This window comes from Leptonychotes weddellii, chromosome 3, assembly GCF_054177405.1.
Source record: "Leptonychotes weddellii isolate Sample4059 chromosome 3, ASM5417740v2, whole genome shotgun sequence".
NCBI lineage: Eukaryota > Metazoa > Chordata > Mammalia > Carnivora > Phocidae > Leptonychotes > Leptonychotes weddellii.
In genome coordinates, this window is record NC_138371.1 from 79,187,981 (window position 1) to 79,214,877 (window position 26,897).

A 26,897-nucleotide genomic window follows, 5' to 3' on the forward strand; every position below is an offset into this window, starting at 1 on the left:
TAGTAGTGTCATGTCCAGCAATGTGTTTTAAGGCTATAATGGAATGTTCCTCTTAAACAGACAGGAACAGCACTAATGATGGACTGCTTAGGTAGCTTTGTAAATTAGATCATCCCTTCCATGAATAACCCCACAAAATTCCACAAATTATGGCTAGTTGGAGGACAATGCTCAGCAAGAGCTCAACAGCAAAGATCACAAATTTTTTTTAAAGAACTTGGTGAACATTTTGAAAGCTCTATAAAAGCCTAAATTGGGTCTGTGTTCGATTTTCATGTTGAATGCATAAACAATCATAGATGTCAAGTAAACTTACTAACATTTTAGTTTTTATTCATAAAAATTATTATTTTGACTCCAATAAAAAGTGTATCATTAAAGTTCATTAAGACATGGAAGGGGGGGCACCTGGGTGGCTCAGTTGGTTAAGCGACTGCCTTCGGCTCAGGTCATGATCCTGGAGTCCCTGGATCGAGTCCCGCATCGGGCTCCCTGCTCGGCGGGGAGTCTGCTTCTCCCTCTGACCCTCCCCCCTCTCGTGTGCTCTCTGTCTCTCTCATTCTCTCTGTCTCAAATAAATAAATAAAATCTTAAAAAAAAAAAAAAAAAGACATGGAAGGGGGAATAAGAACAAAGGATGAATAAAAGAGATATTCTCTATTTAACCAGATAAGAATACTTGCATTTTGACTTGTTACCAAAGAATGTACTTTAATAACTTGTGTATGTCAAAGGAGAAAAGACACAGCAAATTGGCCAAAGTATGCAAAATAGAGGGGTGCCTGGGTGGCTCAGCTGGTTAAGCATGAGGTCATGATACCAGCGTCCTGAGATCAAGCCCAGCGGGGGTGAGCTCCCCGCTCAGCAGGGAGCCTGCTTCTCGCTCTCCCTCTGCCCCTAAACCCTGTTTGTGCTCTTTCTCTCTCTCTCAAATAAATAAATAAAAATCTTAAAAAAAAAATGCACGCAAAAAGTATGCAAAATAGAGTGTAAAGTAGGTTAGACTCAGGTGGGAGTCCCACAAATTCAAAATTAAAAAAGATATCTCAGTTGAGATTTACAATCCACAGGAATACACCTACCAGAAGTGACAATAAAGGTCTCTTACATCACAGGCCCAGTTTTAAACACTGTATCCAATCTTTGTGACAAGATGTAAGGTACATGACACTAATACTAGTGTTGAAGGTGAGGAGGTGTTATGGAGACAAAGTGAGCAAGTGAGTGGGCTGAGCCGAGGCTACCCAGGATAAGGACTCTAACTCACTTGAATGTAACCTCCAAAAGGACAGAGACTCTTTCTGTTTTGTATCCCCAGCATGCAAAGCAGTCGCTGACATATAGTAGATACCAATAAATATCTATCGAATGAATAAAAGAAAGGACTACTGAATGAATAAATGAATGAAAGTTGTTGACCCGCTTACCCCCTTTCCACTTGGGACTTTCAAAGGCAGGGTTGGAATGATGACGACTCTGTGAGCAGGAAATTATTAATTCAGGGACCTTAGGACACACCATTCGAGTAACATCCCTAGGATTGTTGTTATATGAGATAGAGGGCACTGGGGTAAAAATGACCATTACAATATTCCCTTAAATATTGAGCTTTATTCCCCAAAATGCATTGTAAATGAGAATTACAAGGATGTCACATCAATAATCTGTGTGAAAGTAAAAGTTAATTCATTAGTGTTTTCAAGACAGGAAAGAAAATGTCTTCTTTCTTTCTTTTCTTTTTCTTTTTTAAACTGTGATATGAAAAGCAGGGAGGTTAAGGATAGCACATCCAGGAATGTAAACTTCTTTCCTGTCTATTTGATCATGTGTTATTGGCATTAACACTGTCAATAATTCATGGTAAAAGAGGAAGTTGCCATGAAAGGTTACCCATTGTCAGGCTATGATCAATAGGTAAGACCACAGTGGGTGATGTATTATCAAGTATCAGCCAATTCACTTTATCGTGGATTTTAAAAACAGTAATAGTTACAGTCAGTTTGTCTAACCTGAGCTAAGCTTATTTGTTCATTATCTTTTCACTGCTGGTTAAAGACTATGCCTTGAACACATTTTATTTAAGTACAGAATATCATTCTTGCTATTTAATTCCTGCAATCTGGCTGTGAGCCTGCAGAATTTGCCCCCACGTTTTGATGATGGTGTTTATATTTGAGCAAACAAAACTGTCACTTTGTTTTCCTGTCTTCCTATATTGGGTCACTTTGTGCTACATGATATGATCTAAGAAAATTCAATGCAAGGAGACACATGTCCCTTCTCATTGGAAATATTAAAACTACAGCTTCCTTCTAGCCTGTGGGAAAGAAAACAAGTCAGGTGACTGAAAGCCACGGAGGAAAGTTAATGTCATCACTATTCCCCTTCTTCCACAGAAATAATACGAGATCAAGAGGCAAGAATAGCACTGATTCCTTCAGGAAGGAATAGAAAGAAAACGGTACTTTGGTTGTTTATGTTTTTGGTATTGTGGAAGGGCATTCACACAAAAACAAGACTACCAATTCTGAATGCTTTCAAACACATTCCCAATCTAATATTATCTTGGAATCTTGGGGGAAGTGTTCAGTTATTGAAATCACTTCCTAAGTTAGGATAAATAAAATGAAACATTAGTAGCCATTTGGCTTCTTGTTTGATTTAGGAAGTAAAATCACCTGATTTATTTCCTTTTGGTTTTCAGAGCCAGACCTCTAAAACTTGAGACTTAAACACTCGAATTTGGTTTTGTTTCATTTTACGTTTTTTTTTTTATTTCACCCAAATACTGATATATAAAATAATGCAAACATTATTGGGGTGAGAAGTTTAGCCCAGTGTAATTCTTGTTATCAAAGGCATTTGCATGTGGAAAATGTACCATATCATGATAACTACAGTGGCCACCAGAAACAACAAGCTGGTGCTTCTCTAGGAAGAAAAAAATGTGGAATGAGGTAATAATAATAACAATAATAATAATAATGAAGAGAGGAAGGGGAAAAACTATAAAATAACTGATTTTCCTCTGTTTTTTTTTTCCACCTCTCCCCAAAGATTCTATTCTTGTTTCTTGAGTACATGATTTCTCTTTTTCACTTTTGCCTGTCCTTAAACTGGTTTGACAGATGACAACCATACATCCTATTACAACTCAAACCCCAATATCTTCCCCCAATAAACTTACTGCCAGTGCACTGGAAGTGAATGGGAATCATAGAAATCCATCACCTCAAAGGAGAAGCATATGAGATTGTATGTAAAGAAGATGGCATCATTTCTAGGAGAGAGTGCCACATCACTGTACATTTGCTAATTACTTGCAACATGCATTAATGTAAAAATAATACATCTTCCTTATATGGTATTGTTTGGAGATGGAGATGGTTCTGCTTCTCAGTTTTTAATATGCTCTTTGAAAACTGACACATACTTTACCCACATCTCTTTAGGAACACAGGGATTCAAAGGCTGGATAAAATACTTTCATGCCTCTCAACACAAACCTGAGAGGGTAATTAAACTGATGGTAACAATAAACCGAATCTGAACACATCAGGGACTGGAGTCCCTTATTAGAAGCCTTACACAGTGAAGGGAGGGGGACCAGCAACTCTGGGGGAAGTGTTTAGCAGCCAACACCTTTATGTCTGCCCTGACCTCAGAAGCGGAAGCTAATCAACCGTTTAGGAATGGGTATCCTACCACCTGAGAGAGGGCACACAAGAGGTTTTCTGCATACTCTGAGGGGCAGGAAAGCAAAGGACTCTAAGGGAATGCAATGGTCCTTAGGATTGCCTCCAAAGATGTCAGTTTTAGACACACCAAGTCATTACTGTGAATCCACTATACCTTCCCCCCTCCCAACTCCTACACACACACACACACACACACACACACACATCAAAATCTTCTAAGTTGGAGGACTTGCTTGAAACACAAAGCTATTTTCTTCTACATGAGGCCAAAAACGAGATATTATAGACTTCTGTGATGATACAGGTATTCTGAATATTTTCAACCTCATTCTCAGCGACAGAATGTTCTCCTATTTATTCCATCCTCGAAACATATTGGAATTCTACTTATTTCCCAGATCTTCATATTGTCAGTTTGTCCTGAGATAAGTTTACAGAAGAGGGGTCTTGAAGCAGTTTAATATTTCAGCTCATAAATGTATGCATGTGGTTATTTTTCCTAGAATATAAAAATAAGCTTAAATATATAAATATTTTATACATCCCTCTGTATATCTACATCTATAGAGATACAGAGATGTGTGTATATATATATATATACTATATATGCATATATGTAGAATAGATGTATATGTGTGTGAGCTTAAATACATAAATATTTTATACATCTCTCTGTATATCTACATCTGCATCTATAGAGATATAGAAATGTGTGTATATATATACTATACATGTGTATTTGTACAATATATATATGTGTGTACATGTACACACAGAGAAAATATCCACTATATGCAGGAATGGATCTTGTTGCTGTGGAGGTTTACAATGTTATTGTGCTATCACACATGCAAAGATGCTATTTTGCCATTATATAAGGCATTTACAACCTAGGGGATAATCAAGTCAGTGTTTGCTCTTCTTCTGTTTCTCAACCTGCTTCAGTTCTCTGCTGCAGTTGGCAAGTTCTTTGGGTGCCACTTATGAGAAACATTCAGCATCAGTACAACAATGATTTAGCTTAACTAAGTGCTCCCAAGCAAAGGGCAATGCTCAACATACGGTGTTTTCGATTAACCAAGGTTATAATGATGATCTATTAAAGGACATTTTTGAAAACCAGGGCAAATATTAAAACGGGAAAATTACAAAACGTCGACAAATGTAAATCATGTGACAAACGTAATTTCGCAGCTTGCGTGTTACCTCTTTGTGAGAGCGCATCACCATATAGCCCTGTCTGATGTTAGTCTTGGGATTTCGATACTTGGTAAGTATAAAAAGACTGTTTCCATCTTGTGAGGCAGTTATACTTAAAACGACACCTATCAGCTTAGGAATTTGCCATAGAACTCTCCTAATAATATTGACTATGGTTCCAAAGTTATTTTGCAAGGGAAGAGTATAATATGAATTAAATAAGAGGTGCTGCAAATAATTGAGTGGAAAAACGTAGTTGCTGCCACACAGAGTATTAGGTAACCTTTTTTTAATTAGAATGTACACTTTCAGATTACTGATTATGAACATCAGGGGACCCGAGATTTTGATTCATCAGTAATTCTCCTTTATGTCTACACTAAGATGTGAAAATGAGACCGCTGGCTCTAACTTGGTATTTCAGAGCCTTTCCATGCTGGTGCCGAAGCTATTTTACCTGTAATCTCTAGTACTGCTCTGCCCCCTTGTGCTACTACAGTGAACTCAACAGAGGAAGAGTTTGCCTTAATCTTTGTACATGAACTACAGAAAAACCCCACTGTCACTTCTCACTTTTCTGGCAAGTTCAAGGTCAGTGTCTAGCTATTTTCAGCTCATCTCTTCTTGATCCATGCAGAGAAATGACAAGGTAACGTGATTCGGGGTCAGCTGTATTACAGGAACCGTTACATAAACGGAGAAAGTGAAAATCAATCCTAGCTGACAGTGACTTCGGGATAATCAACGCTCACTGGATGCCTCTGTCAGCTCGCCTGCATCAAACACCGTGTGACTTCTGTCAGATCTTTTTAATAAAACTATATTCTCACTTTCAGCAAACCTAAGTAAATATTTCACTTGAGCTGAATTTTTTAGACGATGTTAGCCTTCTGGATTTGTAAACCGTGCCACTAATTCCTTGAAAAATTTCACGGGTGATACCTATTATCCCGAGGTTTGTTACTGACCTGAGATGGGAGGCACGCTGTAAAATATACCCTCCTTCTTGAGGGATCTAGGAGAGCTTTCCTACAGCCTGTTGCATCTCCTGCATTACACTCAACACCTTTCCCCGAGTCACCCTCAGCCCCAACTCCTCTCTCTGCCGTGGGAACAGAATCCCTCAATCGATCATTTCTCATTGCGAGATTAGGTTCCTTTCTCCTCTGGAGATGTTCATCATTGCTTTTCTTTTATCTCTGTATTTTCTGCTAGGACACGTCCCCTAACACAGAACCGGAAGCACAGCATTTAACAAGACGTTCCACGTTAGTGGCCTTCCTACCCACAGCACCTGATCTGTCAGTTCAGGGATGGAGCTGCTTTATCCCACCCACCTTGTGCTCTGCAGTACTCCATTGAAGTACAATTTACCATAATATTAGTTGTCAGTAAATTCAAAGACGGAACTCCTAAAGCTATAAAATGGATTAGAAGCAATTTAAAAAAGAATTAACAAACTAGAGTAAGAGTATACTGTCAACAAACAAATGCTCCATCATAGGACTGTAATTTGGAATTTTAATTACCCCTCTGCTTCTGTAACAAAACAATGTCTGAACTGGCAGCGATTTGAATCTCTCACAGGTCATTGAGCATTCTAGTTAATTACTCTATGAATAGCCTGTTTTTCTCCCCTCTGGAAACACGTTTCTAATGGCAGTCAAGGTCTGACAAATGTGTCATCTACATAATTAGCTAGGAAGCAACACAAAACATTAAACATGCTTTGTGCCGACAACTATCAAAACATTTCATTTGTTGTCAATTATTCATTACTTTGTAGGTTCTGAAGGGGTTGTTATTATGGAAATAAGTCCAGATGCTAACAAGGTTAGAGTTTTGGATTCAAATTAGTAATCAGAGGACTAACTTTAAAAAAAATGTATCTCATGTACATTCAGCGCCATGTTCAATCAGTAGGAGATTATAAACAAATTTAGCTATGCTCAAGTTAAAATGAAAACGATGCAGCCACGAACGTGAATTCGAGAGCTTCTGCTCCTTCTTTGAAGCACAGACTCTCCACTGTCATCGTAAACTTTCTGAACCTTTGGCAAGTCCCATTTGTGCTTGGTAAACGAGAATTAAACATTTCACTGCATGAGCTGACGTGGGAGAGCAAGGACAAGGAAAGAAATCTCTGGTGGCTCTTGATTCCCCACCCCCACCAGCGCATATTATGTAAAAGTCAAAATTCTAGCTAACAAACTTTTGAGTGAGTCTGCCATGCTGCACACTGGTTACCTTAGGTAACCCTTGGATTTCATGAGTATGTTTTTCTCTTTCTGAAATCCGGTTTCTTTTATTACTGCTTTAATATTGTATATAAAGCCAAGTACTGCCTTGAAAGCAGCACTCCTAATGTATATAGAGGATATAAAAAGATTTCTCAACAAAACTGACCTCTCAGTGGCAAAGAAAATTGCAGTGGAAGACACATTATTGCGTAGTCATATCTGAGGCTTGGATCTATGGAGACTCTCACTCCACTATCCTCTAGCCTTCCCTTATAAACCAAAATGGCTTACAAATGTCATCCACAATAGTCCAATAAAGATTAGGAACAAAACACTGTCCTTACATTGATGAGATAAGAAAGATTTAACTGCAGAAGGCAGTGTATAAGAACAGTTCATAAGGCTTGTTCTCGAATGAGAAAAATAGAATTCAAATTATATTTGTGTGTGGCTAGAATTTAATTGAGATGATCAGTTTATTTTCTACATAATGTTTGATCAGATGCCTCTACTACAGAGCTAGATAAGAAGAAAAGGAAAAAAAGAAAAACATTCTATCAGGAGAAATCAAGAAGACCCGTTATCTACAGAGTGTGCAAAATATGTCAGGAAATAATTCTACCCTGAGCAGTGAGAATGCTCAGTTAATAAAAAAAGATCAGCCCCTCGCTAAGAGAAAATAATTGTCTGTATCTATATTTTTCAAAGCAAAAAGGCAGCCACATCTTACACTAAATAGGACACATTAAAATAAGCTTTAATAATCTTTATGCAGAAGGAAACTAATCCATTTTCAGATCATACGATCCACAGCAATAAAAGGAAATCATCAAACTAAAAACAATTTTAGAAATGGCTGCAGACTCTCATTTAATTAACATGCAACAGATCATATATTTATGAGGAAGTCAAAATATTTAGGAAGCCTATAATCCTGTAAGCCTTAATGTGGTATAAAAACAACAAATAAATGCAAAGTGTTACTGTTATACATGCCTGCCTGATCAATGGTTTTCACATATTGATCTATAAATGGAGTTGACAGTCTGTGTTGGCTGCACATTTTCCAAGCAGCGCTATTTTTGCAGAAAACCAATACGGGCAATTACCTTTGTTTGAGATGCCAAGTCTTATCAATTCAATGTGATTTAGTGTCATTTTAATTAAATATCAGGATCCACTTCAGGACAATTTATACAAACAAAGCCTCAAACCTAACTATAAGCTTGATTTGAAGTAAACATGGACAAGTCCTACAGTCTCATAATATTTCTCAAAAACTCTGCTAAACATAAGGCTTATATTTTTAGTAGCAATTTTTATGTCTGCCTTTTTGGCTAGCCACAACTTTGGCAAGTATCCTATAATCACAGAAGTAAGAAACAAAAGAAAATTGTTTCCTCTTTTTCTTTATAATATATTAAAAAAGAAAAATGAACATGCACAGTCTGTTAATGGAAGCAGAAGGAGTCATGTACGTTAGAATTTAGGAATGGCTCGACCTAAGTCCTTATCCTAACAGTAATAAAAAGATATTTCCCTGTCCATGAGGGCCATGAATAAAGTATTGCACTTCTGTGGAGTTTACAAGATGGAAATGGTGCATATTCATACACGTGGCTGCTTAAGACACCAGCATTAAATGCCGAAACTGCTCCTGTCTGCAAATCCTAGGTCTGCAATTTCCCTGATTTGGGCTATTTAAACTCTTCATTAATATCTATTCTAAACTGTCTAGTAGGCTGGAGCTTCCCTCTTATAAATAACATCAAAGCCGCATTAAACCTTTTGCAATAGCTATTTGCTGGACTGCACATTAGTCTTTCAGCCCTTAAAGAGACACACTTCACCTGCCCCCCATTTACGCTCACTAAGCCGTCTGCTTTTGGGTTTCGCACATTCGGGCAAATAAGCAGTTCACCTTTAAGAGGTCTCACTCCGGTGCTCAGGATGAGACAACAAATCACTGAGACCAAAGAGCGTTCCTTCCCCACCAAGTGGAGGTCTCCAGATCTCTCTTTCAAGGAGAGGCAATTTTCTGCTAACCACATCCTCCCGTGTCCAAACTTCCCACCTCTCCAACATTGGCCAGGTAGCAAAGTGGCCTTTTCAAATTTTGAAAAGGCATTGATCTTATTAACTACATAAAAAATGATCATTTGGTGTTTAAAGAAAACGATGCACACAGCCAATGAAATACTAATGGAGGATTAATAACTGTTTTAAGGAAATGCTTCCGTGCAGCCCTTAGGTAATGAAAACTTTAACATAATAAGTGAATTCACCTGTGTTTGCATAGCACAGGGTCGAATAAATGTTTATATTGGCATTTCATGCTGCTCCTCTGTTTAGGATACCAAGAATATAGGCTCTTCTGACATATCCAGGAGAGTTTTATACGGTGTTCCGAGTTCACAGTCATGTTAGACATATTTTTAATTGAACACAAGAATAAAGAGAATTTTATGAATTAATGACAAAATTATACAATTGATTGGACCCAAGAACCTTTTATCATTTTCTGTAATAAGTTAAATCATTGCGAATGTAATATCAGATTCTTATGTTATATACTCCAATAAGTCCATATTAGATTTGCATGATAGTTATGCCAGGGGACACGTAATATATATGTGCCATATATATTAAATATGATGCAAAACATATATATGTGTGTCTCTAAGTAGTCCTAATTTTTTTTCCGTACAGATTAAATGTAAGTGTCTCTGTTTCAACAAACCATGCTGCATGTGACACATGCATACATTTTTAGAATACATCTCCTCCCACCTCTCCTAAGTTCAAGATCTCCCCCCTTGACCTCACCCCAACCTCCAACTTCTGAAAAATCAAGTTCTTAGTTTAGCTTGAGCAGATATCTTTAACAGGCTTGTTTGAATAAATATGCCAAAATACTTTACATTCTGTCAGTATCTAGTCAGAAAATTGTGCATGGAAAAAAGAGATGAAAAGAACCAAGACAGAAAGAAAATTAGTGCCATGGCAAGCTTTCAATACAGTATCTCTGAGCCAAGTTTTCTCAGTGAAATGACATATCCTCACTAAAATACCCCTTTTATATAATTATGCACTGAGCACACATAACCAAAAGTAACTTTTATTTTTGTTCCTTATCGAGGAATACATATTGCCCAGGCTAAGAATGCGGAAACAAAAGCTGGGATAATTATAGCTAATTTAACTTTGGAAAACTCTTCTCTAGCAGTCCAGCATATAACCCCCCAAACTAAAGTTATGTAACAAGGTAATATCAACAATGAGAAACTGCATGATAAAATCCTGCCCAAAAGTGAAAAATGCTAATTTTGTCTCATTTAGCAGCTGGATACAGAAATGCTCATTAGTTTTAAGAGGGTTAATCCTTTTAACTTTTGCATATTGATATGCCAATTATGCCTAATTGTACAAGAGGCATCAGTCAAGGTAATAGTGCATAAACACATGAAAGTTATTAAGTACATCCCAACATGTAATAAAGTAGGTGTTAATTGGTAGCTGAGTTCTGCGGGCTATTGAGGTGGATAATTCATTGAGAGATGGATCACTTGTAATTTCTCTCCATAATTCCTTTTGCAGTCTCATGCTGTGATGTTTTCATGCTTGTCAAAAACAACTGCGGCATAGTGCCTTTTGTTAAACACAGCCAATAAAATATGTTAGGCATCATTAAATATACTTAACTTTTAAACTTTTTCAAAGGTACAGTTCTTCCTGCTAATACATTATAGAGATTCCAATAATTTACTCTAACCACTGTCTCAAGTTCATAGTTGAGGAACATTTTAGCTGGTTTAAAAGCAAAGTCAGGCTGCCAGGGTTGTGCCTCCCGGCAGACAGTACTTTTAAATGAGAGACTGAATAAAGAAAAACACATCTCTCCGGTAACTTATCTCAGGATGTATCTCCCACTCCCGACATGTTATCACTGGCTTCCTCATGCTAAATCTGTCTATAATACCTGAAGAAAGCATGATTAAAACCATGTGCTTCTCAAGCTCTCGAGATGGCATTCCGCGCACTTGAAATTCGAGGGAAAACAGAGAATAAATATAATCGGTAACATGTTACTCAGCAAGTTTATCTCATTTAATAACTCAGTTAGGGAGCTGAATATTTCATGGGCCCTATGATATTAACAGAACACTCAATTAATAGTTCACATGTTTCTGCAGAGTGACTGGGACTCGCAGCCTGTCCCCAGCTAACCTATTTCCCGCTCTTGCTCTCAGTGTGAGAAACAAAATAGATCTGGGGTCCAAAAGAGTGGCTAACATTGCATAAATAATTTTGTAACATCCTATGGCCTCAGCTGCAAGTTACCACCATTATGGAAGAAAATTAACCAGAGGAGACCCATCGCAATCAGTGTGTTTAGTGGCTCAGGATGCGTGCAGGGGCAGGGAGGCAATTGGCAGTAGAGTTCATCTCTAACTATTTTATTTCAGATCTTCCTAATGACACATTATCGAGACAAAATGGCTTCCTCTCCAAACCGTCCATCGCCATACCATTTAAGCTTATTCCAAATCAAATCGTAATTCCAATATTATATATTGTTGGGAGATTTTAAGAAAGAGATTTTCACATTTTTTTAAAAGATTTTTTCCCCCCCCTCAGTTCATTCTTAGCTAATTTTAGCCTCTGGCTTTTCAAAGTGATGTACTGTATTTGGAAGTACAAACACCACATGCTAGCATAACCTCATTATTTTTATAACACTGAAGCATGATAGTGGAGGCCCTTAAAATGAGTCAAAGGTGCTCTTCAGGCTAGCTCCAAATCCACTTTATCACTCTGGATTAAGCCCAGCTCCACTCTCACAACTGGGAATATTATTATGACTATAAGTAGGCAAGATAAAATGCATTACAAAAACAGTTTTCTCATGCACATTAGGAAAACAAATAAAACAAAGCTAAATAGTTCTTTTTTTTTTTTCTTTTTTAACAAAATTCTGTATCTGGGAACATGGGGGTTTTAGGGTATTTGACTTACGGGTTCAATGACCTTCCCAACATCGGTGAGGATCATGGATTTACTTTGGCTCAGCCTGTCGTGGTGGCTGTTGGCATTTTTGATTCTCATTTGCACAGCTCCGGTGCCTTGACGGGTGGAATTCAGTGTTTCCACAGAGGTATCAGAATTCGTAGATTTCTGCATATTACAGCGTTATCCTGATAAAATATAAAAGCATTATGTTATTCTAAATATATCTTTTCCAAGAAAAACTTGGTGGGATGCAGGTTCCTATTTATCACTAAGGTACAAAAATGAAACAAACAATCTCCACCTCTCTGAATAGCGGAGAAGGTAATTACTTTGTAGTTGTTTTTATCAACTGGGGCCTCTGTATGTGGACAGCGCTATACATGCCAGAGGACTTCAGAGTTCATAGCCAGCACAGCCATGCTCGTGTCGTTCCTAATTCCATTAAGGAATTCCTAATGGCAATATGATAGTCTTCCTTATGTAGAAATGCCAACTAAGCATCCTTAGGCTACATGCTGTTTGCACTCACAACGTCACTGAACTTTTACCTACCCCATCCCACCCCACCTCTACACGCTACCACCCACAGCCTTTTTTGGTGACCAAAAACCTGCATATTTCAGTGAGTAGAACTGGCGTTAGGGCAAACTAAGCTGGTCCCACTGACTATGAAATATGTTGCCTTGGCCTTCTTTGCCTGCTGCTCAGCCTTAGCCCCAACCCCCACTCACAATACCCAAAGAGGGAAAGTAAAGGTCCTTTGTCTGCTGCCATCTGCCAACTGAACTAGATTCAGTAGCTTTTTGTTGGACATAATGTTGATGAAGTATATGAAGAAAAAGAAAATCAAAACCATTTATTTAGTGATATTTGTTTTAATGGAAGAAGTCTGATTTAGGCAGGAACATTCAGGGCAGGCACTTGCTAAAGGAGCGGCAGCGAGGAAACAATTCGGAGAAGCAAATGAAGAGAACTCAACTGTGGCAGCATCCGTGGGCGGGCTAGGAGGGCTTTAGTTGCTTCCCCAAATCCATAATCCTTTTCAACGGCCCCTCTCCATAAGCCCCTCCAAGGAGCATATCATCACATTTAAAAGAGAACATGTGCAATGCAAACACAGCTTCTAAGCTTCTAGAAACAGACCCCCTTGTGGCCTGATTGTTCTCTCCCTGTCTCACCTGTAGACATTCCTGAGCTGGCCTGGGCACATATGTCCGCACTAGAAAAAACTGCCATCAGTTACAGAAGCCAAGATAAACCAAAAGAAGGATTGTATTTTAGGGACCTAACTGTATTGGTACCCCTATAGCTGTTGGACAGACAATGGGGCTAGCTGGCATCATGGTAATGTTCAAGCTAAGTGAACACTAAGACGGTTAGAAAAGGATGAAAACATTTTAGTAGGAGGCAAAGTGTTACGTCGTAATTGATACCAGTAAAGCAATTGAGTGATAACTTAGAGAAGAAGTTAATATTTGTTGAGCATTCACTATATGCCAGGCAATGCACATAGTGATTTAATTCTTGCAAAACTCCCATGAGATAGACATTAAACTCATACTTTTCTAGAAGAGAAAAATAAAGATCAGAGAGACTAATAATTTTCCCAAGAATAATGGACAGAAAAAGTGGAGGACCTGCATTTTGTTCCAAAAAAAAAAAGACCCATACTGGTGAATAGACACATTCTAGTTAATCTATACTATGAAATATTACTCAGCGATAGAAAGAATGGACTACTGATGCATGCAACCACATGGATGAATTGCAAATTGCTGAGTGAAAGAGGCCAGGCCAAACAAAGTACTTATGGAGTACTTATGATTTCATTTATATAATATTCTAGAAAATGCAAGCTAATATTTAATTATAGAAAGCTGATCAGTGATTGCCTAAAGATGGTGTGAAGGGAAAAATGGATTATGGTGATTACAAGGAAACTTTTAAAGCTGATGGATATGTTTGTTAGCTTGATTGCTGTGATGGTTTAACAATTGTATGCATATATTAAAAATCAAATTGTATAAGTATTTGCACTACTGTATTTCAGTTATACCTCATAAAGATGTTTACGGGAAAGTTGTTTTGAAAATTCCTTAACTAAATTAATTAAATTGACTTAAGTTTCTTAATTCTTTATTTTGTTCATACTTCCATTTTTAGGCTTCCACATGAGTGATATAAAAACTCATTTAGTTGAGAATAAAAGAGCTATTTCAATAAGATTTGAAATAAAAATTTCAAGTGATTAAAAAAAGAAAGTCCCATCTCCACTCTTCCATAGGAATCTAATAACAGCTGCTTTGATGAGAAGGATTTTAAAATGTATCAAATCCGGCCACTAATAAAGACATAGGGAATCTTACCTCTACAGCTAACTTGAATAATATATAGAGTATTATATAGATAACTGCTAAAAAAAAAAAAAAAAAAGTGAAAGCATTTTCCATATACCCCAGTACAGGATAATAAGTTTTTGGTTTTATTTTGTGTGTTATTTATTACTGAAACTATTAATTTTTCATAGCCCATCAGAAAGTATTTCACAATAACAAAGCAAATCTATGAATCTTTGATATTTATGAGGATGTTACTATTAAAGTCATGAGTTTTCCCAAATAAATTATACTAAAATTTGTATGGAACCACAAAAGACCCTGAGTAGCCAAACCAATCTTGAGAAAGAAAAACAAAGCTGGAGGTATTATAATTCCAGATTTCAAAATATACTACAAAGCTGTAGTAATCAAAACAGCATGATACTGGGACAAAAACAGACACATAGATCAGTAGAACAGGGTAGAAAGCCTAGAAATAAGCCCAAGATTATATGGTCAGCCAATCTATGACAAAGGAGGCAAGAATATACAATGGGGAAAGGACAGTTTCTTCAATAAAAGGTTCTGGGAAAACTGGACAGCTCCACATAAAAGAATAAAACTGGACCATTTTCTAACACCATACACAAAAATAAACTGAAAATGGGTTAAAGACCTAAATGTGAGACCTGAAGCCATAAAAATCCTGGAAGAGTACACAGGCAGTAATTTCTCTGACACTGACTGTAGCAACTTTTTTCTAGATATGTCTCTTCACTCAAGGGAAACAAAAGCAAAAATAAACCATTGGGACTACATCAAAATAAAAAGCTTCTGCACAGCAAAAGAAACCACCAACAAAACAAAAAGGCAGCTTACTGGATGGGAGAAGATATGTGCCAATGACATACTTGATAAAGGATTAGTATCCAAAATGTATAAAGAACATATACAACTCAACACCAAAAAACAAACAATCCAATTTAAAAATGGGCACAGGACCTGAATAAACATTTTTCCAAAAAAGACATACAGATGGCCAAAAGACACATGAAAAGCAGCTCAACATCACTAATCATCAGGGAAATGCAAATCCAAACCACAATGAGATATAACCTCACACCCGTCAGAATGGCTAAAGTCAAAAACACAAGAAGTAATACGTGTTGGTGAGTATATAGAGAAAAAAGACCCCTTGTGCACTGTTGGCGGGAATGCAAACTGGTGCAGCCACTGTGAAAACAGTATGGGGGTTCCTCAAAAAACTAAAAATAAAAGCCATATATACTGGTAGAAAGGAATATACATATTCCTTTCCCATACTGTATGATCCAGTAATTATACTACTGGGTATTTATCCAAAGAAAATTCAAAAAGATATATGCACCCCTATGTTTACTGCAGCATTATTTATAGTAGCCAAGATATGGAAGCAACTTAAGTGTCCACTGAGAGATGAATAGATAAGGGAGATGTGGTATATATATGCAATAGAATATTATGCAGCCCCAAAAGGCTGAGATCATGACATTTGCAACAACATGGATGAACCTAGAGAGTATTATGCTAAGTGGAATCAGTCAGACTGAGAAAGACAAATACCATATGTTCTTACTCATACCTGGAGTCTAAAAAACAAAACACAAACAAATGGATAAACAACAACAAAAAGCAGAATCAGACCTATAAATACAGAGAAAAAATGGTTGGCAGAGAGAATGAGGGTGCGGAGATGGGCAAAATGGGTGAAGGGGAGTAGAGGATACAGGCTTCCAGTTATGGAATGAATAAATCACAGGAATATAAGTCACCGGAAATGAATATAACCAATAATACTGTAATAGAGTTGTTTGCTGACAGTTGGTAGCCATACCTGTGGTGATCACAGTATAATGTCCAATCTTGTCAAATCACTATTCTCAAATTTTTAAAAAGTTAAAAATTAAAGCACGAGATTTTTCAGGGTGTGCTTTCATGAATAAAGTTAGGGGAAGTGAAGGAACAAAAATTGAGGGACTGTCATCGTAATAGTGGCCTTGGACTCGTGGTAATTAGACTGGTTGCATAAAAAGGGGTCATGATGACTTCTTAGTGACAGCACTGTCCGTACTGATCACCTTTGTGGTCTTCTACAAGTCTACAGACCTCTGGTTCATCACTGGAAAAAAAATTGTTAGGGAGCGGGGCAGCCAAGGGGATTGCTGGGATCTGTAGGATCCTTTTTACTTTACTGATGCACTCAAAGTCTGGGAGCTCAAGAAGTATTACTGCAGATTTACAAAGCTCAACAATTTTAGGCAGATAACCAACAAGGTAAATGCTTTGGTATCACCTGATCCCAAGGAATTTGGGTAGGGGTTGAGGGGAATCTATGATTAAACAAAGAAGTCCTTTAGAGAAATCTGGGTTCTCTTCCGAGTGCGTGTAAGCCTTGATCTTTCAAACTCAAAAGATGGTGTGTTTGTCATGTTGGTGAGGGGAAATCACTTAGGCTAAAGCCACTATCCTCTGACCAAGAGCATGAAGCCATTGTATTTACATAGCCTTGCCGTGTGCCATTTTTAGAACATGTTGCTTCCTCAGAGTCTGCACCAATTTCAATGTCAAATCAACATTTGCATTCTTGCAATGATTTTACAATCAACTGTTATTTGCCTAGTGATGAGTTACTGTCAAAAGTTTGGATTACTTAAAAGCCCTCTCATCTGGCTTCTCCACCTATTTTCTTAGGGACAGGCTGCAGAAAAAAAGTTTCAGAATCTTCCTTCTTCAGACATTCTTGTTAGGCTGACTTCTCCTCTACTGTGGTATTAAGGTGATTTCTCTCTCCTCACACTTTCTCTCCTCTAGCCATTACTTCCTTTCCCATCTGACCCCATCTTCACATTTTGTTGATACCCCAAGGCGCTCTAGTTTTTCTCTTTATTCAGCCTCCCTTGTATTTTGTGTTCTACAATGGCATTCACCCGATACTATTTCATAATTGTTCTCGTATTCACAAATATTTGACAGTGTCTAACTTTGCAGAGAACTGCATTGCTCTGAGAAGAACACAGTATGGCACAAAACCTCCTCTTAAAGACTTCCACCAGCAGAAAATAAATGATCCATTCAACATTTATGGAGAGTCTCCTAAGTGGCATGCACTGTATCAGAGGCTGGAGATTCTTTTTCTTTCTTTCTTTCTTTTTTTTTTTTTAATATCAAGTGCCTTACAGATCAGTGAAGGTGATGGAGAAACAAATCAATAATTAAATGAGAGTAGAGTTGGGTCCAGTTGGGGAGAGGAGCAATGGCATTAAACTCAGGTGGCACTGGGAGGTGGAGAGAGAGAAAGGCTGCAAAGGAAGATCAGTTGGTGTTGGTGCTAAGTCAGGACAGGTTAGACATTTCAGACAAAGGGCTCAGCAATGCAAAAGTACACAAGTAACTGTGAGATTATAACGTGGATATTGAAATGTGCCATGAAGGAAAAACATAGTACCAAAAAAAGCTCAAGGAAAAGAGAAATGATGGCTTTCATAAAGAAAACGGTATTTAACCTCAATGTGGGTGAGTCTGTCATCTGCTAGCCTCTCGGGGGGCTGAGGGACTGACTGAGAGCCCCTTCCTTCTAACCCAGCCAGGGCTGGAAGGGGCTGCTATTCTAGACACTCTGAGGGAGTGATGAAGGAAGAGGGGTTTCCTTGGCGTAATACACAAATGTGTTGTATAGATGAAATGAGTGCAAGACAGTAGTGTGCAGGACACCCACCCCCCACCCACAGGACCCGGGGATGTGCAAGAGGAAGGAGAGAGAACAGAGGAGGAAGGAAATCTGAGGGGCTGAAATGACAGCTGTACTAATGGCTGTGGAACTTTTAACTGTTGCACTTGAGAGTTCATCCATCTGTCCAGTTAGGAGCCTCATACAAAGTGGAGAAGGCTGTTCTAGGCCAAATTTTTCAAGATGCCTTTGGATTCCACTTATAGCCCTTTCTCGTCACCCTCTTTCAACTTCTCATTCTCTCCTTGCCTCATCCTAATACTCTATTGTTCCTCAAACAGACACCCTATGATCCTTTTCATTTTTAGCCGAAGCCCCCCACTGCAGCTCCCACTTAGGTCCCATCTCATCTACAGAGTCAACATTTCTGAAATCCATCCATTCTTCCTTACCTATCTCCTTTAAACATCCATCCTCTTGGTCAATCGCTAAAACGTAGATGGGAGGGAAATACTTAAATTAATTCACATAGTGGCATTAATGATTGGTCAGACTTCCCCTCAACTCTCAGGGAAGCATTTACCTGAATCTCAGAATCTCGAGGTACTTGCAGGAACATATGTATGAATTTCACGATGCACTGGTCAGAAAGGCAATGAAGACCCGCAATTTGTGCCTTTCCGTGTTATTATTCCAGGAACATTCACAGGCCTTTGAAATCATTTTGTTGTTCCACCCCTGTTTTCTTCTCCCATTGACCCTCAACTTTCTCTATTTCATAGAGCAGATTGTAAAATCAATAATATTTTTCTATGCTTATATTCTACTTCAAACATTTTGTTAACTATAAGTTATATTAAGTTTCCTATGATCTAGATGCTTATTCAGTATTCCTCTGGTTCTTCCTATAACATATCATCTACTCATTATGATTATCATAATCATCATTATTATCAAAATTTATTAGAGAAAACAGTGTTGCCTTAAGCGTTTACATTCTTACAGGAGGCACAGAGAGCCATGGTGAATGACTAATGAAAATATTGAAGAATTAGTTCATTTTGCATGTGTCTAAAATATCCATTGATTTCAGAAAACTCTCCAAATAAATCTCCCTGAGTGAGAAATTGAAATGTAAATCACTTACAACTGGCTTCACCATTTCTCTAGACTTCCTGATTTTATTTGTACCCAACGAAGAGCAAAAGGAGCCTGTGATATTGCATGAGTTCCACTTTCAATACTGCTTTAAAAACAGGAAACTGTGATGAGAATGCACTTTTGAAGAGCCACACAAACTGGCTCCACTCAACAGATGAGGTTCAGTGGTATTCTGGGCCTGATTCTCCCGCTCCCACAGCCGATACCCAGAGAGGAGGGAATATGGTGATTCATCTAATCATAAATTTCATAGCTGCTCTGTCAATTATTTGTTGCACTCTGTTAATTACATTAAGGTTCAGCAGCTTGCCCTTTTGAGTTAGAAAGTGTATTTTTGACATCTCTTTCCCGTCAGTAGCATTAAAAGTAAAAGTGCATGAAGAGTTATTTGGGCGAGGCGAAACTGAAGAGGCACGATGCTACCATCTCCATGCTTCAGAGCAGAGCAAAGTGAAGCTCAGCTAGACCCAGCGTCCTCCCCACAGCGCCACAGCCTGTTCAAAGTAGCTCCAGGATGGAACCCACGTCCCGCATCTCCAAACATCCCTGCTTTAGTCATAGACCCCCAAGCCAACTGGAAACCATATATGGAAAAATAAGGTAACAAGAATCCCAAAGAAGTCTAACAGAGATTAGGGAGATCATATGATCATAGTACAGCCATATTAGGTATGTATCATGTACATCTTTCAATTTAAGTGTGTATAAATCTTCCTGTGTTTCCTCACAAAACAACAGAGACTTAATAAACATTTATTAGATATATAAATGGAAAACAAATATAGAAACTAGCTAATGTCAGTGTACACAGGCTAGCAAAATCAACTGGAAAATGTCTTTGATCAAGTCCATTTCTTATTTAAAAAAAAATGTGTGTGACACACTTTGGCCAGTGTTTCTAAGGTCCAATGTACTATGGCTACTGCATGATAAGTTGGGGCAGAAAAGAAAAAAAAAAAGCAATGCTTTTCATGCCTTCTGAGGCCCATCCTTGGAGAATAATATGAATTTTTAAAAATATGAAGAATAGGGACGCCTGGGTGGCTCAGTCGGTTAAGCGTCTGCCTTCAGCTCAGGTCATGATCCCAGGGTCCTGGGATCGAGTCCCGCATCGGGCTCCTTGTTCCGCGGGGAGCCTGCTTCTCCCTCTGCCTCTGCCTCTCTCTCTCCATCTCTCATGAATAAATAAATAAAATCTTTAAAAAAAAATATGAAGAATACCTTATTTTCATTTCAGAATAAGCCTTTTTTTTTTCTTTCTTATAAATGGGTGCGTTTAATGACCATCTTAGAATTTAGCAGGGTTATTTGTTCTGACGACAGAGAAAGTCTTCCTTGACTTTCAAATTCCTATAGGTGCTTAATATTATTTCTCCAAATAGAAGGACTCTCTTGCCTGACATGGATCACCACTGAGGATGTGAGGAGAACTGTCACGGAGGCAAGCATTGAGTGTGCCCCCAGGGAATTCCCATCCCATGGGTGTTAGCCTTGACTTTCACCGCGTGGCAAGTGAGCTGTCTGGTCACCCCAACCACCAAGAGCTCCGGTCCCCTCAACACACAGGAGCCCTCTGTGACAGTCTGACTCCATTCCTGTCCCAGAATGTGTGGGAAGCGCTGTTTCTCCAGGTCTGCTAAGGAGCTCAAGGAAATGCCACAGACAAATATTACTTCTGTGAGAAATTCATTTCTATCCCCTGGAAAGACCTTATGTTGATCTGTGGTAGAGCACGGTCTGTTTGTTTCCCTGTGGAAATGACTCGTGGCCATGGTAGCTCCAGGAACGTGGGGCACAGCCTTCGTACTACACTTTCCTGACAGGTCAGTAATTAACTTGCATTGTTATTGTTTGTCGACTCCACCACAGCAGCCATTTACTAAAATAACATTTTAATTTCAGTTTCCTTCCAGTTCACTTTCCTTTTTCTTTTTTTTCCCTGTGGCTTCTACATCTCTATTAAGTCTAATTTCCCCAGACCACTTCCATAAGTGGAGAGAGTGCAATAAAACTCAGTTTCAAAAAATGTCAAATATAATGAGAAAAGAACATCACAGTAAAGGAATTTGACCATAGCCACCCCATTGGGTAACATTGTCTTCGACTGGGCAGGTGTTATATATAGGAAATGTGATAATAAGGCCTCGCATTTATTTAACTTAATTCGGGAATCAGTGTGATAGTCTGCATTTACTGACAAAGTCTGGCAAGTCAGCTGCATGGATAAACTGTCATACAATTATTGTCATTACCCGTGGGCATTCTAAATGGTGAAAATGACAAGTAAAATATATTTTTTAAGTAGAATAATTCCCAGACAAAATTGTGTGACAGGCAACCTTGATCTTTTTTAGATCACGGTATCTTGTTGCCATCTCTCATCCCCTGGGCACCTTAGCTTTTTAGTCTCCATCCTATTGAGAGCAAAGAAACTGATTTACATTTCAAGTATTTTATTGAGCCTTTACCCTGAAAAATAGACTTATTAGGTCCCGCAGTTTCTACAAAAATTATTGAAAACCCTGGGGGCAGACATAAGTACGCTTGCCTACCATGGAGTCTGGTACAAGTGCAATGGAGGATGGGACTGAGGACAATTTTAAGGTGAAGGTGACATTTCACCTTGATGTTGTATAAAAATAAGACCCCAAAGGCAGAGGAGGGATGTCCAGGGCAACACAGGCTGAGAGCACCAGATTTAAGGAAAATAGGAGTGAACATCCACAACAAATGGTGGAATATGGGAGGTGGAAAAGCGAGGGAAAGAGAGTCAGGGCTGAATGAGGAGAATCTTGCCATTTCCAGTAAAGAATTTGGGTGTTGTCTTACAGAGCCCCAGAAACTTTGTTGATTTGTTTCAGGCATAATCCCCAGGATTTGGTGAAAAGACACCCAGAGAAATGGATCCCTGGCCACTGAAGAACAGTAGCATTCTCACTGGATGCCTCTTTTATTTAGCAATTAACTTCAAATCAGAATAAATATCATAGTATCTATTTGTAAACACTGATCTTATGATAAGAGCACCCGAGAAGTGATCTGGGGAAAAAAATACTCCAGAACTTCAGGAACCTCCTTTTGAACCTCGAGGTGCGTGTTTAATGCTTCTGGTCACCAATTAAATGAAGAGAAAGGTGAAGACTTTACAGGAAGGACAAAATGAAGCACTTAAGGAAGCGATATCAAAAGGGTACAATCATATCTTCCTAAGGACACAGAAGAAAAATAAAGTGAAAATTAGTTAGAACTGCTTCTGAATTTCCCTCCGGTGATCAGGTAAGTAGTCCAAAATTGAAAAGCAAATAGGAATAAAATGCCTGTGCTATTTTAATTATGTTTAGGCAGCATAAGAAATTTTATGAAATGGCAATCTCCTTAGATACACAGGAGAACCATAAGTGGCATAAGTAATGCAATCCTCCCTCTGCTTCCTCTGTCAGTTTTGACCTAATCTAGCAAGAAATGCTGAGCCATTTTCCGCCTCTTGCGTACAAGTATCAATTAAGGGAAAACAGGGTGACTATCTTAGGGCACTGGATGATGAAATGTCACTTAAGGAGAAAACATTGGCTGTAGAACAAGTTGCTCAGCAGCCACAGTCTTAGGAAACACTGACAAAACAAGCAGTCTCAGACATTCTCTGGACGGGACCGGTTCTCTGATCTTTGCTGGAAGAGTACCAAGGGCAAAAAGTACATTACAACCCGTGGTTGCTCGTTTCCTGGGATTTCATGTTCCATAGCATTTGCTTCCTAAAGGATGTGACTCAGTTGCAAAGTCCTTTCATCAAGCCGATTAAATCTAATCACACACTGATTGCAGTACACCAGGATCCCTCTATCTCTAACTTGGCCAGCCCAGGTTAAAATATGGGGAAGCTGCATATTGCATAATTAGTGATTGACAGTAATTAACAGGAGTCAGTAATTGACAGTAGTCAAATATGGCTGACATTTGTTTTATTTAGCAAATTTGTTATTGTATCCGATTAGTCTTTCCCTAATGCTCCTGTCTTCAAAATCTGGATTGATTGGATCGGATTTCAGTGTCAAGGGGACATGTCTGAAAATGGGACAGTAATGTCATAGTCCATTGTTGTGACAATGACACCATTAAAATAAAATATTTCAGTATGTTTCCTTTAATGCATTTAAAAATCAGTCTCCCGCTCAGTTGTGTATGCATAAAATACATTTTAAATAGTGTGTGTGTGTGTATGCTTGTGTATAAAGCACAACGGATTGTCACAAACTGAACACACTCGTGTAACCACACCCAAACTGAGAAACTCGACAGTCTCAGCATTCCAGGAGCCCCTGAAACTCCCTTCCAGTCACTCTCCACCCACCCCACTAAAAATAATCACTATTCTGTCTTCTTAGTTTTGCCTGTTTTTAAAATTAATCTAAATGGAAAACCTAGAGTATGTACTTTTTATTGCTGAGCTTATTTCACTCAAACGTTTATTTGTGTGGCTGATTGCTGTGTAATATTCTTCTGTGAAGTGCTTATAAAAAGCTTTGTTAGTTCTTCTTTTAGGTTCTTTGTCCTTTTCCTGATTTGTAGAGGTTATTTTTGTACTCTGGATACAAACCATTTTTAAATATATATGTCGCAATAATTATCTTTTCCCACTTGTGGGTTACTCTCTTAATAGAATCTTTTCATCAATAGACATTCTAAATTTTAGGATAGTCCACTTTATCATTTATTTCCTTTTAGGTTTAGTGATTTTTTTTTTTTTTTGTCCTCTTAAGAAATCCTTGCCTGATCCAAGACCACAAAGACTATTCCTGTATTTTCCTCTAAAAAGATTTGTTGTTTCAACTTTTATTTTTAGAAATGTGATTCTTCTGGAAATAATTTCTGTGTTTGCTGTGAGATAAGGGTATCTTTTATAGAGATAATTCATATATATTTCTTTTAATTAGAAAGACCTGTCATCTCTTATGGTTTATTGAGGTGAGAAAGGACCAGGATCTGGCTCTTCATCTGAAGTAAACAGATACTGGAGAGCTCTCCTATCCACAAACGTTGACAAGAGGTGCAGTTGTGTCCAACAATCACATATATCAAGAAACACTGGCAATTGGAGATCCAAGTTGAATAGAAAGATTTATCAGACAGGTGGGAAAAAACCACTGGTAATCGGAGAAGGTCAATACTCAGAAGTTCAGATCTGCAGACTGTTATCAACTAGGAGGTTTGCTATTAAGTGTCAGAGTTCTGATTACTGTGTATTTGTTCAGACGTATCTCAATTATCCAGAAGGGGGACTGGCAGTAGAGAAGTAGGACCTCAGTCCTAGCAAGAGAATGAGGCCGTGAATGACCAGGTTACCAGCAGAAGTTGTGGTTGAATACAAAGCAAATGTCTCATAAGAAAGGGCATGACTTGCTGAAGGACTGGGAATGGTAAGTAAGGGGAAATACACCCGATGTATGCATCGCAAGTGCAGACCAAAGCCATGATCACTTGTTATAATTTAATATTGAACTCACCAAACTAGTGAGGAGTAAGAAAGCTACAGAGCGGTGATTCTCAAGTGTCAATATGAGAAGCTTCATAAACACACAGATGGTACTACCCATTCCAAAGACTCTCGTCCAGCAACACTGAAGAGGGGCCCGAGAAACTACATGTTTGGCCTTCACCCCGGTGATTGAGATGCACACTGAACTTTGCTGACAAACAAATCTCTAGAATTACATAAAACTCTTCTTTTTTTATTTTATATCCGTGTTGTTCTAAAATTATTACTAATTACTATAGTATCTTCTTATTTTTAAATCCCATTGCTACTCAGTTCATATTTGCTAATATTGTCGTTCCGATTAAGTTTTCTGGGAATGAATTTCACTTTGGAATTTGTTGGTGGTTGGGGTAGTGGTATTGATCATAGTTGGGAAAAGTGAGAAGAGAAGTGACTACGTGGCTAAGTAGGTAGATACTGAAAAATGAATTATTTTATATAAAGGAAAAACCCAACAGGATCATACTACAGGCAATCTGGGTCTATTGTGAGTGTTTCGGCATGAGTGTTTTTTTTTTTTTTTTAATGTTTATATCATGAACATGGTAAGTGTGAGTAAAACAACATCAATTTAAACATTTGGAAAACAGTTCTCTTGCTTGTAAAACATCAAAGGATGTTTGGTGTGAGAACAAACAAATTCCGCAAAACATTGTTATTTTCACTCAAACTTAATCTGAAATCTTTGGGCAGTGAGGCTTCCTTTCATGAAGCCAAGAATATCAAAATGGCAAAAAAATATTTACTAGTTCACATCATTTAAATTGAAAGTTTTTGACTGAGTTTTTAAATTCTTGCCTTTGAATATCCTTTAATATGCCAAGTGTATTTATTATGTAAAATGTATCTTTTTCTTTTTAGGCTGAAAAGACTCTTTTGATGCCTTATCTCTTGAAGAACTTCAGGTGTGTTACCAGGAACCTCCATCCAGGAGTTGTTTGGGGGTTAGATCCCCGATTTAAACAAGGGGTGCCTCTCTTTCCTCCAAGTGGAATTCAAGGGCCTCACCCCAGGAGGTAGGAGGTGGGAGCTGGTTAGATATACTATCTATCCAACTAGGTTCCAGTTGATTGAGTGTTACTATAATTTGAAGTAGTATAGCCAAATACATATCTTTTTTTTTTTTTTTTAAAGATTTTATTTATTTATTCATGAGAGATAGAGAGAGAGAGGCAGAGGCAGAGGGAGAAGCACGCTCCCAAGGAGCAGGAAGCCCGATGCGGGACTCGATCCCAGGACCCTGGGATCAGGGCCTGAGCTGAAGGCAGACGCTTAACCGACTGAGCCACCCAGGCGTCCCAGCCAAATACCTATCTTAATTTAGGCTCCTCACAAAGCAAAATACAGAATTTGGGCTTGGCCACATTGAAGTCAAAAGGAAATGCCTAAAATATCTAGAATTTTAAAATGGCTGTCAGGATTATCTATTTTATTCAAAAAGTATTCAACAGTAATTTTTCTTTTTCCTTCTGTCCTCCCATTATTCACTTACATTCTTTGTCCTAACTACTTCTGAGACTTAGTGATGCGGATCTATTCACAGACAACTTGCACGATGAAATGAGTTACACAGCCACACCCATGCTCCATTTCCTCATCTAGCACACTGTGGATTTCACATGTGCGTGTGTGTGCATGTGTTTAAACTGTTGTTACGATTATCTTCATCCACTAAGGTATACAAATGTCTTCGATCTCCCCTACAACAATGCACACATGCAATTGGACATGTTCTGGTCCCTATCTTATATCATGTGACTTTGCAAATACCAGGCAAATTAAGGATGACTCTATCTGCTATTACTTAGAAAGGTTAACCTTTGGAGACGTCTTTTAATGGTTAAAAAATGCTTTGAAGAACATGAGCAATAGAACAACATCAGTTCTTTCAAGTTAGGAAAAGGAACCCACTCATGAAAGTTAGACAAGCAAAACAAGGGCCTCAATGAAAAGTCCATACAAAAATGGATGGTGTTTTCATAGAATAATCTAATGTGCTAGTCTCTGAGCCTTTATTAAGATTTATTCTGT

General features: G+C 38.2%; 1 protein-coding gene and 1 long non-coding RNA gene across 4 annotated transcripts in view; one reads left to right on the forward strand and one right to left on the reverse strand.

The window, feature by feature from the left end:
* ARHGAP15 (Rho GTPase activating protein 15) overlaps window positions 1-26,897 on the reverse strand; it is a 588,861-nt gene that overhangs the window by 548,831 nt on the left and 13,133 nt on the right. The window contains exon 3 of the mRNA XM_081814529.1: window positions 12,155-12,333. Within this exon, the coding sequence (XP_081670655.1) occupies window positions 12,155-12,319 (165 nt within the window). The 5' untranslated portion in view covers window positions 12,320-12,333. The remainder of the gene's footprint in view (window positions 1-12,154; window positions 12,334-26,897) is intronic.
* Window positions 20,727-26,897, forward strand: part of LOC145720565 (uncharacterized) — a 6,709-nt gene continuing 538 nt past the window's right edge. Inside the window, exons 1-4 of one of the 3 annotated variants that reach the window (XR_014143634.1) lie at window positions 22,532-22,609; window positions 24,265-24,460; window positions 24,583-24,747; window positions 25,728-25,882. This is a non-coding gene — a long non-coding RNA (uncharacterized LOC145720565). Of the gene's footprint in view, window positions 21,157-22,531; window positions 22,610-24,264; window positions 24,748-25,727; window positions 25,883-26,897 lie in introns of those variants that run through there. The other 2 variants (XR_014143633.1, XR_014143632.1) reach the window with 2 other exon arrangements.